Source organism: Sceloporus occidentalis, unplaced genomic scaffold (genome assembly GCF_023333645.1).
Source record: "Sceloporus occidentalis isolate IW3139 unplaced genomic scaffold, rSceOcc1.0.p SCAF_13, whole genome shotgun sequence".
NCBI classification, from domain to species: domain Eukaryota; kingdom Metazoa; phylum Chordata; class Lepidosauria; order Squamata; family Phrynosomatidae; genus Sceloporus; species Sceloporus occidentalis.
In genome coordinates this window covers 1667130-1682011 of record NW_028316993.1, presented here as the reverse complement: position 1 = coordinate 1682011, position 14882 = coordinate 1667130, and the positions used below count along the sequence as shown (strand labels likewise).

At 43.5% G+C, this 14882-nt stretch overlaps 2 protein-coding genes across 6 annotated transcripts in view; one reads left to right on the top strand and one right to left on the bottom strand.

Moving 5' to 3' along the window:
• LOC149304518 (protein phosphatase 1 regulatory subunit 37-like) overlaps positions 1–12500 on the top strand; it is a 51170-nt gene extending 38670 nt beyond the window's left edge. Inside the window, exons 12-14 of one of the 5 annotated variants that reach the window (XR_016271870.1) lie at positions 1448–2526; positions 6495–8903; positions 11657–12500. Coding sequence is in view for 2 of the 5 variants with exons in the window: in XM_089479043.1 (XP_089335169.1) it covers positions 1448–1638 (191 nt within the window). In the remaining 3 variants the exon portion in view is untranslated. Of the gene's footprint in view, positions 1–730; positions 822–1447; positions 4261–6427; positions 8904–11656 lie in introns of those variants that run through there. The other 4 variants (XR_016271872.1, XR_016271871.1, XM_089479044.1 and 1 more) reach the window with 4 other exon arrangements.
• Positions 5721–11817, bottom strand: NKPD1 (NTPase KAP family P-loop domain containing 1). The gene is made up of 3 exons (XM_089479045.1): positions 11697–11817; positions 8862–8993; positions 5721–8115 (listed from the first exon to the last, which is right to left on the bottom strand). Exons 1-3 carry the CDS (start codon positions 11815–11817, stop codon positions 6452–6454), a joined length of 1917 nt encoding a protein of 638 aa, XP_089335171.1. The 3' UTR covers positions 5721–6451.
• Positions 12501–14882: the final 2382 nt, after the last annotated feature.

Genomic DNA, 14882 nt, shown 5'->3' with positions numbered 1-14882 from the left:
CTATGATCTCTCACAAAACCCCTAGTGATCTCCCTGAACCCTAGAATTCCACATAGCCCTGGTTGAGAAACCTTGATATAATTTACAATGTATGTAATTTATAATTTTATAAATATATATGGGAGTGATAACTACCATGGTGTAGTGGTTTGAGTGTTGGATTAGGACTCTGGGAGACCACGATTTGAATCTCCACTGGGCCATAGACACGCAGTAGGTTACTTTCTATGCTGCACTTTCCCAGCCTCAGAGGAAGGCAAGGGCAAACCCCCTCTGAACAAATCTTGCAAAGAAAACCCTATGATAGCTCCACCTTTAGGTTCCAGCCATTCTCACTTCCTCGTGGACACGTTGTCTGACCTGGTGTTACTTTGTGGATGGGATGGCTGAACTACATGTGGAGTTTCCCTCTGAAAACAAACCATACCCAAGCACTCCATGTGAATGTCTGAAGAATGTATGTATAGATAGAATGTTATGTATAGAAAGAAAAGAGAACGTAGAGTCAATGCTGGGAGTAAGCAGATTACTTTCCCCAAGTCTTTTGGACTGCTGCTCCCATAAGCTTCAACCAGCAGTGCCAGTGATGAGAAACTTATGGGGATTGCCATCCAAAACCTCTGGAGGGCACCAGATTGTCTATCCCATCGTACCCTGCAAACACTCTTGGAATATGTGAGTGGTTCATTGGGTGGCTGACTCTCAGACTCTCCACTCTGCCTTTTTTCAGAGCTGAACTGTTCCAAGAATGAGAAGGAGCTGGAGGAATTACTTTTGGAAGCGAGCCTAGAGATGGGGCAGGAACCAATGTGACACTTTAGGTAAGGTACTTACAAATGGGCAGAGGGAGAATCTGTCAGCTAGAGGAGGGATCCAACAAGTGCTCAAACTACTTCTAAGGGCACAGACAATTATCCTTGGGATAGCTTCACTGAGGAAGGCCTGATCCAATTGCCACTTCCTAAAAGCACAAGTTAACCTTAGTGATTTCACTGGGTGTTCCGCTTTTTTGTATATACGCTTTAAGCTTGGGGGCTAGAGTCTGGTGGCTGAAGTTGGCTTTTGGAGAATCCCACATGCTTTGCTTATTGAAATCTGTGTTTCCATTTCTCATCATTTTCCAAACACATCGAGTAGTTATTGTGGGAGAAGGCCTACTTTGGGTTATGTGAAATGCTTGAGAGATGGAGCGGGAAATACTCATTTACCATGTGAGAAGTGAGGGCAGTGAAAATGTGAAGTTTAGGAGATGCTATATTTTCAGAGTGGGCAGAATATAAATGAGAATAGCTACATACATGATGTACTTGGGAAGATTGTATTATAGGCATTGTACAGATGTATAGGTAATTAGCCATTTGGTACAAAGCAGATGGCTTACCAAACAGTTCCCTTTATAGCGGTGGTCCTCTGAACTCTTTGTTTCCCTTTCCTCCTTTTCTTTCAGTTCTGGACCCTTCTATGTCAAATGGGTTCGGTTTGGGAAGAGCCTATCTAGCTTTACTCCCCCCTGCACCATGTGATTCTGAGGAAAAAAACCTGACTCTGCACTACAGAGGCAATACAACCCCCCTTCCAGAACTTCATTCCCAATTATGCCCCTCTCTCACCTTCACATTCTTGATGTCTTCCCTCTGAGAAGAGAGGCTGTGCAGCAAGGCTGATCAGGATGCAAAAGAAGTGAGAAGAAAAGTCCTTCCTTGAATACAAGGAGTGAACTCGTGATGCCTCCTCTGCTTTCCGTTCCTCTCTCCAAAACTCTAGCCAAGGCACTTGGCAGTATGTTCCTTCTTGCTGGGATGTCCCTTCCAAAGGTAGTCACAAGGGAACTTAACTCCCAGACTTTGGTTCAATGGGCAGGAATCCTCTTTCCAGTCTAACTGGGAGTTACTTTTTTTGCTTTTTTCAAAAAAAAGAACAAAACCCCAAGAGGCGAACAGGGCCTGCGTTCTTGTTGTCTGTGCATTAGACTTGCAACAGTCTCCTGGAAAACAGGACACTTAAAGAGAGAAGGGCAACTCTCCTGCATCAAGATGGAAAAACATTACTGTTTTTGCAGCCCTCCCCGTGGAGAAATGTCTCTCGACCAGGCAAAGACTACTGAGGCTGCTGATCCACAGCACAGACTACTATTTATTTTCATTTTCATTCCCTCTTCTTAGTTGCACCTCCTTGTTTGTTCGTCTTTGATTTGGTGTCTATTTATAATGGAACGGAAACAGTTTTCCTTTGAATCTGCGATACCTTCAGACTGACTGGGTCTCCCTTCTAGTTTTCAGAGTCAGCCCCGTGTGGAAAATTTGCTTCACTTTGCAAAAAAATAATAATGGGAGGGAGGCTGTGGGTGTTTTGGGGGTTTCTGATGGGGAAACAGAGAGGGCAGCAGAAGGAGTGGGGTGTGAGTGGGAAGGTGTTGTGCATCGATGGATGACTTTTGCCCATGAGTGAGCTGCTGTGGTTTGAGCCACTCTGACATCTCTTCATTTTCAGTGGACACAAAAGAAGAGAAGAGAAAAGAAAAAAAAGGTAAACTTCTTGCACTTCCAAGGAAGATATTTCTCCTTCCCTCCCAAAGCCATACCTTGACAAACTTTTGGACAGTGGGGGAGGAAGTGTCTATGGGGTATTCTTCTGTTTCAAATACAGTAAAACTGATGGTAAAGCTTCAGTAAGCTGTCCTGGTGAGAGAGGGCAAGGTTGTTTTGGTCTTTGTCCCCCACCCTTGTGATAAAACTGACTTGAGAAACTTGAGGATGCTGCTGATTTGTGAGTAGTTCCATCTGCCCACCGTCCCTGAACTTAACACTTCTCTTCAGGTTGCAGAGTACCTATAGTTATACCAACGGTGAGTGAGAATGTAGCTCCAGTAACAGGAAGCCAACTCTCCTCTCACCAGGGCTCTTCACTCTTCAAATTTACTATTGTCCTAGAACCAGACTGAATTCCCTCACTAACAAAACTGCTTCCCCTTCCTTTGGGAATCAGGGGCAAGGGGGTAGGTGGGAAGGAAAAGAACATTGCAGCCTCAATTTAAAGCATGAACCTTTCTTCCAGTTGTGTTCCTTATGGAGAGAAGCTCCACGTTTGGTGCATCTTCTGGTAGGGAGCTCCTCCTCAGAGGTTCTGTTTTGGTCAGCCTGGTACTTGGAAGACTGAGCTTCTGCCAAAAAATGTATGCGATGTTCTGGGGTGGGATGGGGGAATCCTTTAATTTCTCAGGGAAGGGCCTTTTGCAGCAACCCCATCTCCTTGGCGTGTAGCGCTCTTGGCCTCAAGAGATAAGCCAAAATACCTAGGACTGTGAGTAGAGATGATGGGGCTCACCTGCATGGTCTCCCCGACTCCCCAACCTGCCTGTTGCTGTGATGCATCCAGGCTCAGAGGTCCCAGAAGTTGTTATAGAAAGCTTGCAAAGTCTGATGCAGATGGCCTCTTGGATAGTAGCAGAGGCTAAAATCTTTTCCCCAAAATTGTGTGGAGGGAAACTTTCTCACCAGGGAGAGATCAAGGGTGGGAGGGTGAACCGCCTTCTTTCTCACATGGTTAAGGTCTGCTGTAGCGGAAGGGACTCAAAAGAAGTGACCATTCCTTTGGTTTTAGACCTTGGCGACCAGAAGCACAGGTGCTCTTTGGTTTGTTGAAATCCCCTTCTTTTTCTTCCCCCCAAACACCCTGTCACTATGGCCCAATCCAAACTCTTAGTAGGTCCATGACTGACTACTCTGCCCCTCTCCACTGAAGCAAAATTTAAGGTACAAATCTTATCATTGAAGCAAAAATGAGGAGGACTCTCTCTTTTTCTCCACAGACAGAGGAAAAGGCCTCCCCCTTGCAAAAAAGTAGGGGGTGTTGGCTGTTGGGTAGATGTAGAATCTAAAAGCTTTTTACTTTATTATTATTATTTTTTCTTAAGTGCAATAAAATCTTTTATCAGGGAGCTAGAGAGGACACTTTCGCTGCATGGAGTTTTCAGGCTGGAGAGGCAGAAACACAACTGTGTGCCCTTCATCTGCTTGTCCATGAGTCTCTCTTATACACACACACACACACAGACACACAAAGTTGAGATACACAGACACCCTTATACAAGGAATTTCTGCTGCGTGAACACTACATTTACAGAAAAGATGGCGCCAGTTTGATTTTGTGTTCTTTTTTCTTTCTTTTTTTTAGAGCTAATGTTTGTCATTCCTTTCTGTTGTGTGTGGAGTTTTATTTTTGTTGAAAAACTGTCTTCTATTAAATGAAAAGCTGCATTCATCAAGTGGCTTATCTTCATTTCTTTTGGGGGGCTGGGCTGAAGTCATGGACAATATTCTTTGTCAGACAGAAAAAAGACATGTTATATCATATGCATCAGGAGGATGTCAAATAATAGACTGAATTGAAATGCAGACTAGGAGCCCATCCACATTATATAAGATTAGCCTTGTGACCCCACTTTTAACTGCCATAGTTCCATGCTATGAAATCCTGGGATTTGTAGTTCCACAGGATACTTAAAATTCCCAGTCTTGAGAAATCTAGTGCCTTTGCTGTTTGCCTTCCAGTCAGTTCTGACTTATGGTGACCCCAAGGCAAACCGATCATGAAATCTTTCTTGGCAAGATTTGTTCAGAAGAAGTTTGCAAATGCCAGCTTCTGAAAATCTGACCTGCCACACTCAAGTCAGGATTTGAACCCTGGTCTCCAGAGTTGTCATCCAATGCTCAAACCACTGCACCATGCTGGGGCTCTACAGCTTCCCCAAGCTACAAACCCCAGGATCCCATTGCACTTAGCTATGACAGTTGAAGTAGAATCATAGTGCTATTATTGTATAAAGTGAATGGGGCCCTGAACATACCAGGACTCTGATATGGGCCTCTTTCACTGTCCACAATGTCACCATGTTGACACCAAATTAACTGTCATGGTTGCATGACACTGAGAAAATTAATTTCCTTTCCAACTGCAATGAATGCTCATGAGAGTATGTGTGTGTGTGTCAGATGGTCCCATACTGCCTGCCATAGAAAAAGTCCTGGCACTATTACATCCTGTGGTGTAGGGTGCTCCAAAAGCTTTGTGTTGTGAGTTCATTTCCATGGCTTCTTCCCCAAAAAGTTTATTCAGGCTCTTCTGTGAATTTGGTGGGTTCTGCGAAAGGTTGTCTTGTCTTTCAGAGTGTTCTTTAAATGCTCTTTCTCCTATGGATCCTGGAAGCCTGGGGCTCACACAGCAGGCAATTGGAAAATACTGTGGTGCTCCCTATTTTACCAGATGCAAGTTTGTCACAATTGTTCAGAAGGAAGAGTTTCCTCTTAAGAGTCTTTAAAATGGAAACAATTATTTAGGAATCCACTGGGTGGCATGAGTTACCCTCCTTTGTGGAAAGCTTTATGGTCACTCATAGGATCACAGAGATGCCTAGATCTCAAGGGAAACTACTTTTCGGTTTACCCCTACTCCAGAAATTGGGAACATTATTTTTCTTGAGTACAACTCTCATAGCAATGTTTGCTAGGGATTTCTGGGAGCTATAGTACAAAAAAATTTCCCCCAGCTCTCCTTTAGAGTTAATCACATTGGAAGATGCAAAGAACTAGACAGTTCAGCACATCCTCATATTTCTAAGGTTTCAATAGCTGTTCTCCACAAGTATAGTTTTTGCAGCCATAAGGGTGAGAAATGTTCCTTCAAGACCCAAAGATTTCCAGTAGTGTCACATTTTCCGGTTTTATGCATTTGTAAAATACTGTACACATATCCCTGGTCAGCTGTCACAGAATTAAGAACATGAAAGCATAAGAGCAGCCGTATTACATCTGACAAGAAGCCTATCCATTATGTTTATACTATCTGTCAATTAATACTGACTTTTCTGCCATTTCCCTGGCTTCACTTTTGCCTTTCTCCTTCAAATCTCAACACAAAACTAAAATTGGCAATAGTGCACATTAGATTCCTTTTTTGGCCTCTCATTCTCTCTCACACACATATTCATAGCATTCATAAATTACACGCAAAACACAAAAGAGGTTCAAATGCGCCATTTAACATGAAACGTGAAAATGCCCCACATCTATTCTCATCCATTCCTTGGTGCAAATTGTTGCGTGTTCCCCATCAAAAGGAAATGTTTGACAGACTTCCCCCAGAATTCAGATAACCTTCCCCACATTGCTTTGCTATGAAACCCTTGGCTAATTCCCAGAAGATTTGGGGAAGTGTTCTAGGGTGCATGCTCAGTTCACAAGGGCACTGACTCGTATGGCATCTTGCGCTTCCCTATCTCCCTTGCTGAACTGAGAAATTGCCCTAGAAGATAGCCAACACATTTCTGCAGCTTCATATAGGGTAGCACAAATATACTTTTGAAATTGTTTGTCCCCCATTACTGAATTCATGTTACTAACTGATCAACTGTTTTGGGCAACCTTCACAGAAACACAGTTCGAAATTGACCATCTTAATCCGTTCTGTCTGACTCCTCTGCTTCCTCTTTGGCACAGTACTTTTCCAGGGACGCCAGCGACCGCAAGTGCCCCATCTGGTGCCTGATGGAGTGGTCCAAGTTGACTGTGTACTTGAGGTACTTCTCCCCTTCCTCCACCAGGAAAGGAAAGTCGCACGAAAGGAATTTCTCAAAGAGTTCTGGGTCACCGTCCAAAGCCATGATTTTCTCAAGGTCCTTGTATTTGGAGAAGAGCTCCTTGCAATTTTCGGTGAAGACTTGCCACATTGATGCCTTGTGATAGTCATGTGTTGGTTTGCTCTGCATCCTATCCTCCATGCACTGTAGGATCCAACTCAAGCGGCAGGGCCATTGGTTGGACAGGACCACCCAACCTGCCACCGACCGAGGACAGATTGTGTGCCTCAGAAGATGTTGTTGGGTCATCAGCCTGATGGTAATAGGGATAGTATTGACGATCCTCCTCATCTGGACGATGCTATCAGGGATATACCTGTAAAGGCAATCGTATTCATTGTGCAGGCAATGGAAAGCTTCATGGATGTACTGCACAGCCTGAGCATCAATCTGATGCTGGTCCACCTCAATGGATGCTTCCATGTCTGTCAAGGCTGCCGCTTCTTTTCCTTTGGCCTTTCTGACTCCCTGTTCTACATTTCTTGTGATGATCCTGTACATCAGGTCTTCCCGAGTCTGGAAAGCCTCATGCAAGAACTGCATTTTGGATCGGATGCTGATCTCTGGGATGGAAAAAGGCAGCGTCACAGTGCGATTGAGGTAGAGGTAGCCGTTGTCGGCCATGCCCTTCATGCAGCCAGCTTGCTCTAAGCATGAGACGATGACGCACGGGTCCACCACCAGGATGAAGATGAAGGGAGCATTGGTGTCCGAAAGGAGTGTGTTGATGGCATTGAGAACCCCAATCACCCTTTCTGGGTAGCACATGTCCAAGCTGGTGATCTCAAAGACGATCCTCAGCCGCCGCCTCTCAAAGATCTCCATGTAATACACAAAGTTGGTGAGGATTTCAATCTCTCTCTTCACTGCACTCATGAAGCCCAGGTGGCTGGTGAATTTCTCATCGCTGGTCATGCTCTCAATCTTCCTCTTCTGGCTAATGATCAGGTGCTTGATCACGGGAGCAATGGCCAGGACAGCCCCTGAGCCAGAAACAGCAGCGATGGTGCTGCCAAGGATCTTCAAGACACTGCCGTCTCTTATCCCCGGCACAAGGAAAGCCGTGGCAGTCAGGCCTGCGCCAGCTATCAAAACAACTGCAAGACCTCCGGCGGTACAACAGACTTTCTTTTTGACCTTCCACTCATTTTGGCTGAACCCAGAAGCAAATCGTGGCCTGCTCCCCACTACATGGTAGAAGCTGAGAGGAAGAGGCCCAAAATGGTGGCGGATATGGTCGCACAGAGTGGTGACCAGCCCAGCCCAAAGCTTGTCGCTGCCGGCATACTGCCAGGCGCTGAATCTTATGAAGAGGAAATCAATGTTCTTTCTCCTGAGGTGGACCTCTGTGATGACCGGTTCATAGAAGACCAGGTACCAGAGGAGTGTGAGATAGTCCCAACCTTCTGCTCGCCGAGGCCTCTGGTGGGTCTTTCTATACTCATTCTCTTCTCTCCGGACTGATTCTTTATGCATACATCCTGGGTTAAAACAAAAAGGAGTAACGTTAATATGGGTAAAAAAAGAAAAAGAGTAATGTCAATATCTTGGGTAAAGAAAAAAGAAATAACATCAATATGCCAACTTCACAATGCTCAGAAGAGGAAGATTACGTAAGGACAGGAAGAATTTTGGAAATTATGCAAAAAAATGTTCCCAAATGTGTTTGTCAAGGGCTGAAAGGCAACCTGATATGATGAGACTTCTATGAGTCTATGATTCACAGTTCAGGACCTGTGCTATGCAAAATTTGCACATTTAATTTCTCACTGCTCACAAATGGAGGATCAGCAGGTGGCTTAGTTAAGGTTTGGGGGACCTAGCGATATTTGCAGTTTTTCCACTTTTGCTGGGCCCTGTGTCTTTAACCCCCACAAATGTGGAGGGCTGACTGTACAGCAGATGGTCCCCTGAGCTGTTCAGTTCCACACCTGGGATGCAAGATCTAGGTCATCCCTTAAAAAGTCAAGAAATGAAAACAATGCACCGTTAAAAGATCTTTCCTTGTAAACAATCAATATGCCAAAACCTGTCAAAATGAAGTTTTCTCCTGCTGATAGAAAGGCAGAAAGGAGGGTGCCAGTTGGGTTTCCCTAGGGCTGGACAGCTACCAAGGTGCATCCACGTTTTGCATTGCAGTTTCCCTGCCCACTCTCTGTGGAATATAAATGTGCCACCATTTGGATCCCCTTACTGACCCAGCTGATCCCTTCCGGTCGAGACTGACCTGCGATCTGATCAAGCAATGAATGGAGTCGCGTTCCACAGGGTGAGTAGAAGCCCACGGTGACTGGGGTGGAAGTGTGGCACAGGGTCTTGGAGAGGCTGCAGCAGTAAATGTCATCCTCTGTCAAGATATCTGAGGAGAGGAAAACACTTTGGTAACCATGAACTTTAGTCGTGATGGGGGAAATACATAACTAGGTGACATGGTAGAAGTGCCCTCCAGGTACATTGAATTGCAACTCTTATCACATCCAGCCATATATAAGAAAGAGGTTTATACATTTTTAAAATCAAGTGTAAAACTTTTATTCTTTTGTGAGAACTGATGCTGCTGAAGGTAAAAATTAGGTCACAGTCTTGAGATGGGAGAGGAATATATACATATATATCCCTTCCAACTTTTCATAGATGAAAATGGGCCAAGCAACATCAGAATGTGGCCAAGATGGCAAAAATTATTAATGAGGGAGAACACACAAGCTACAAGTATCTGCAGCAATTTGTTTTTGCCTGAGCTTACTGGGAAGGGCAAGATTCTGCACATCCTCTCCTTCCACTTAAGTTAATGGAGTGCAAACCACTTTGGCACTTTGAACTCAGTTTGCAGCAATTGAAGTAAAGCTGAGGGCGAAGGGGGGAAAATAAAAGGAGGAGAGAGAAACTGGGACATTTCAAAAGCAGCTGAAAAAGTGGGACAACAGAGGATTAATCGGGACTACCTGCCAAATCTGGACAATTGGAAGGCATATAACACCAGAGAATACCACCAGTCACTCTGTTAATATTCAAGGGCTGAAGTGAGCCTCAAAGGAAGGGGAAAGTCCCTGGATCATTAAATATTTTTGACACAGCGCTGTTTCTTCTTGCAGCAAAAGAGTGTGAACAATAATGTAATAATTAGGTTGGGAGCATGTAGGTGGAGTTGAGCATTCATCTGCAAGCAAACAATGACTGGCAGCAGGAGAGCGTAGGAAGTCGGCAGCTGATTTCCAGATCAAAACCCAGGACCAGCATAAATTGAAGTTGTGTATCATCGCAGTAAGAATCTAGTTTGCACATGCAAAGCCACATTCTCCTAAGGCTTTCGTGTCATTTGTTAGCATAAGCATGAACTGTGGGTTGAGAGACCTTTGTTTGGCTAATAGCTAAAAATATAGTACACACATGTGCTTCCAGATGGATAGTTTGTCTAGTGTAAAATAAATGCATAATGCAATTTTTTAATAGCGCTATGAAACAATCTTATCTGGAAAAACAATATGTTAGTACTATATTTTAGTTATTAGCCAACAGCGAGTATAAAGTCAACCCCACGTTCTCCAAAATGAGTCCAGCATTTGAGATAACAGACCTCCATCTAGTAATTCATCCCTGAGTTTCTTTCTTAAATAACATAAAGGACTATGACAGTAATCAAAACAAAAATTTAGTTTGTAACTCGATGGCAATTACTAGAACGTAACTGCTTCCACCGCGTTACAGCAAAAACGACATCGTCTTATGGAAGCTTAGAGATGAAACATGTTTATTATGGCATAGACTTTCATTATAAATTGCCAGTAGCAAAGGATATGAGAAAAGGAAAAGCTCTGCCACAAAGGATTAACATAAAGTGCCAGGCCTTTCTAATGAATAAAAGAACAATATTCAAACCAGTTTCAGAAGGAGACATTAATTAGGTTCCCAACTACAGAAAGTGTTTACAAGATGTAATAAAATGTTATACTTAACAGTTAATCGTCCCTTAAGAAATTATTATTATCATTTACATTTCAAGCGGTGGATAGAAAACCCACTCAGAGTTAACTCTTTTTCCAAGGTATCCGTTGTTCTTTGAAGGCACACAACAACAACAACAACAAATATTCAACACAGCTAGAATATTTTCCAATTTTGCTTGTTTTTCGTAGTTGTTATTAATAGTATTATTATTATTATCATTTATTTATATTTGTTGTTGTTGACTGTCACCTTACAGCTTGTTGGGGGCAATTGCCATATATACCCAACTATAAGTCTACCTCATGTATACATTGATTGATTGATTGATATGACCTATGGATAAGTCGAGGGTAAAACTTGGGGACATGTAATAAAGGATCTAAAGGATGAAGGAAAGGAAAGCAATGCCAAAGAACGTACAAAATTCCAGCAGGCATAACTATTTGTGCTCAGACTAAAGGCTGGATGGATGAGAAAGTAAAGGGGGATCAGTGCTTCCAGGGCAGTTTAAACTCTTGCCTTTCACCATATATAATGTTAAAATACAGTACTTACACTGACCCATAGATAAGTCGACTCAATTTTTTCGGTCTTTTTTTAAACCTAAATTTCTAGATTTATACATGAGTATATGCAGTATCTGACACTTTGCAAACCGCTTAGTACATCGGTAAGCAGTATAGAAATGTAAAATGTACTTGCTATTGTTAAGCCAAGATGACGAAGCTGACGTACTTTGGCCACGTTATGAGAAGTCACAACTCACTGAAAAAGCCAATAATGCTAGGAAAGGTGGAGAGATATAGAAAGAGAGGAAGGCTGCATGCTAGATGGATGAGTATGAGCTTGCAAGACCTGGACAGAGCAGTGGAGGGCAGAGGGTCTTGGAGATGTCTCATCCACAGGGTCGCCTTGAGTCAGGATCAACTTGAAGACAGTTAACAAGAACAACAGAAGGTATTAGGAAAGTAAGGCTGCTCACAAAGCTAATTTTAACATCAATTTGTTAAAATCCTGATGTATCTGAAAGGCTTGGATGTGAAAGATGATTTTTCCTTTCTCTTGTTCATCCAGATATACTGTAGTTGCATTGGGTGCGTGTGACCAGTCTTACCTCTCCTGCGGTGGCATTCTGCACTTGCCATGTGGGCCCTCTCTCCTGAGCAGAGGCAATGCGCTTCATGATGTTCCTCGCAGTGATGCAGCCGTGTGATCTCCTCATCGGAGGAACTCATCAGCACTGGAGCTGGGCCACCTCCGACCACAGTTCCCAGGGAGACGGGACCCTACAACACAACAAAAAACAAGCAAACACGCACCGTATTCCTCGACATTACCTTTCACAGTTGACAGCTCAACTTCCACCCCACCCAGAGTTGCATTTCAAGCCTTCTGTGAGCATCCCATCGCGTCCCCTTCCTCAGTCTTTTGTTTTGAGAAAAACCATGCTGTCAGAGAGCCAAAGCAAATAGCACAACGCAAAGTACCTTTTCCCTCCAAGCGACAAGGACAGGAAACCTCCCCGGCCGGGCCAAGTTCTACTCGAGGTTAAAATGAAAACATTGCAAACCCAAGAGGTGTGGCAAATTCAAACGAGTTTTAAATCTGGCTCTGCATACCGACAGGAGTAATTAGCAGGACAAATATTTCAACCCTGTTGAGAAATATAATTGGCTCCATGGCAGATCGAATGGGTGTTGCCTGGATCTTTTAAGAGCTGGGGATATTACAAAAGCGGACTCAATATGACAAAAGTGCTCCTTTTGGATTAGCTCAACCCATCTGTCTAAGCCATTGGATCACACCAACAGTGGCTAAAATGCCGCCCCAACACCATACTTGTTTGACAGGAACAGTCCCAATTAATCTTTTGCTGTCTCACTTTTCCATATGTTTTTTAAAATGTCCCATTATCTTACTCCACCCCTTACTTTCCCCTTTTGTCCTCAGCTTACTTTAACGGCTGCAAACTGAATTCAAACAGAGTTTGTATTGCATCAGTGAGAAGAGGGTTGGAATCTCACCTTTCCCAGTCGGCTCAGGCAAAAGCAAACTGCTGCAGCGTCGCCTACCTTGTGTGTTCTTCCTCATTCATGACTTTTGTTGCTCGGCCACACTTGTCATGTGTGAAATACTAGCGGGCATGCAACTACACCATGCCCACCATAAAAAAAACCTTACAACTCCCAGGATTCCATAGCATTGAGCCATGGCAGTTAAAACAGTGTGAAACTGCATCATTCCTGCAGTGCAGATCAGACCATGGTTAGTGGCAAGCAACAGCTGTGGCAACATAATGTTAGTGAATGTACTGTGAAGGACAGGGTTATAACTTCTGCAGGATAGCTCTACTGAAAGGAGTTACTACCAATTCTGTTGATTATTGATTAAAATTACTCATCTCTTGTCGCACTACACAAATATAGTACTATATTACATTTCAGTTTCCACAATAACAGCTTAAGGAATCCTGGGGTTTGTATTTTAGTGAGTGACTAGAGCACTCTGCCTGAGAATTTGCTGTTGTTGTTGTTGTTGTTGTTGTGTGCCTTCAAATCATTTGTGGCTTAGGGGAAACCCCATGATAGGATTGCCTTAGGGTTGCTATGTGTCGGAAATGACTTGAAGGTGCACAACAACAATAAAACCTAAGTCAAAACTGTCAAGGGGTTTCTTCAGAGAGGGTTTGCCATTGCCATCCTTTGAGGCTGAGACAGTGTGACTTGCCCAAGGTTACCCAGTGGGTTTATTCCTTCCTAAACCTACCAATCCCAGGATTCCACGGTATGTTGCCATGACAATTGGAATGGAAGACAGCACCGCAAATACATAGTGTGATTGGAGCCCTGAAGTTTGCAGTTTAGTGAAGCACTTCTCTGGATGAGACTTTCCCATACACTTCCCTAAACTGTAAATACACATGGATTGGTCGTAAAACAGGGCAACTGGATGGTACCCAATGTGACTTCCTATGGTTAATGGTGATTTGATCCCTGGTTTCCTGGAGTCCTTGTCCAACACTCAAACCAGTATACTATACTGCCTCTCTTTACTCTTTTGTATAGGAGAAACCTTTACCCACTAGATGTTTTGGGCATCTGGATGTTCCAGGCAGCCAAGTCAATGTGGAAAGTTGTATTTCGGCCCTCTGTATCCATGGATTCTTTATCTATGGATTCAAGCATCTACAGCTTGAAAATATTTTAAAATATATATAAATTCCCAGTAGCAAACCTTGACATCATTTTACTATCCATTGTATTTAATGGGACCTGAGCAGCCACAGATTTTGCTATCCAGGGTATGCAACCAAACCCCAGCGGATACCAAGAGCCCACTAAACATCTGGAGAGCAAGACTTTCCTGATCATTGCACTTGAAAATAGGTGTCCTTTGTTCCCGTTGTCATAAAGCTGTGAACAGTGACAACCAACAGAGTAAAAAACACGAGTGTGATGAAGACGAACCTGCAGTCAACACCCCAAAACAAGTCAGAAACACATGGCATGCTTGAGCGAGAACTAGGCATGATGTACCTGGGTTGCAGGGAAGGATATGATAGTATACTGCATATAGTGTGGCAATGTCAGCCCAAGCCTTGTCTACTTAAGGCCAAGTCTGCAAACTTCTGGAGTTCTGGTCCTCCCTTTCCCCGCAAACGGGGGTCTCTTCTTCCTAGGATTGGCTTCCTTTCCAGGCCTTGGAGTCTTATGGGATTTTGCTGAGATCTGTTTATTCACAAATGCATATAGTGCTTTTCAGAAAGAGAAAAGGGCAACATATAGAAATAAGCAAAGTCTAAGAACAACAACAACAGGGCTGGAACAATGTGATCCCCTAGATATGGCTGAATGGCAACTCCATACCCTCCAAACATCCAAATTAACCCCTTGTCATCCCGTTTTTTCCATCTCCTCCCACTTTCCCCCAACATCTGTATAATGTTGGAGGATTCAAAGATATAGCCATGTTAGTCTGTAGAATCAGTATTGTAGAGAGATCTTGCAGCAGCTTTGGAACTAAATGAAAGAAAGAAGTTGGCAGCATGCGCTTTCGTAGGCCTACATCCAACATTATACAGATGAAAGCTGTTTGAACAGAGGTAGTGTACCTTGTGGCCCATTTGTGTATTACTGAACTCTAAGTCCCATCAGCCCTAGGCAGAATAGATCATTGTAAAAAACTGTGAGAGCTATTTCATGTTTGTTTGTTTGTTTTAGGCATGGAAATGACTCAACTCCTCTCTATTATGCAGTGAAAAAGCCTGTGAAAAGAATCACACGCTTGTGATGAGTAAGCC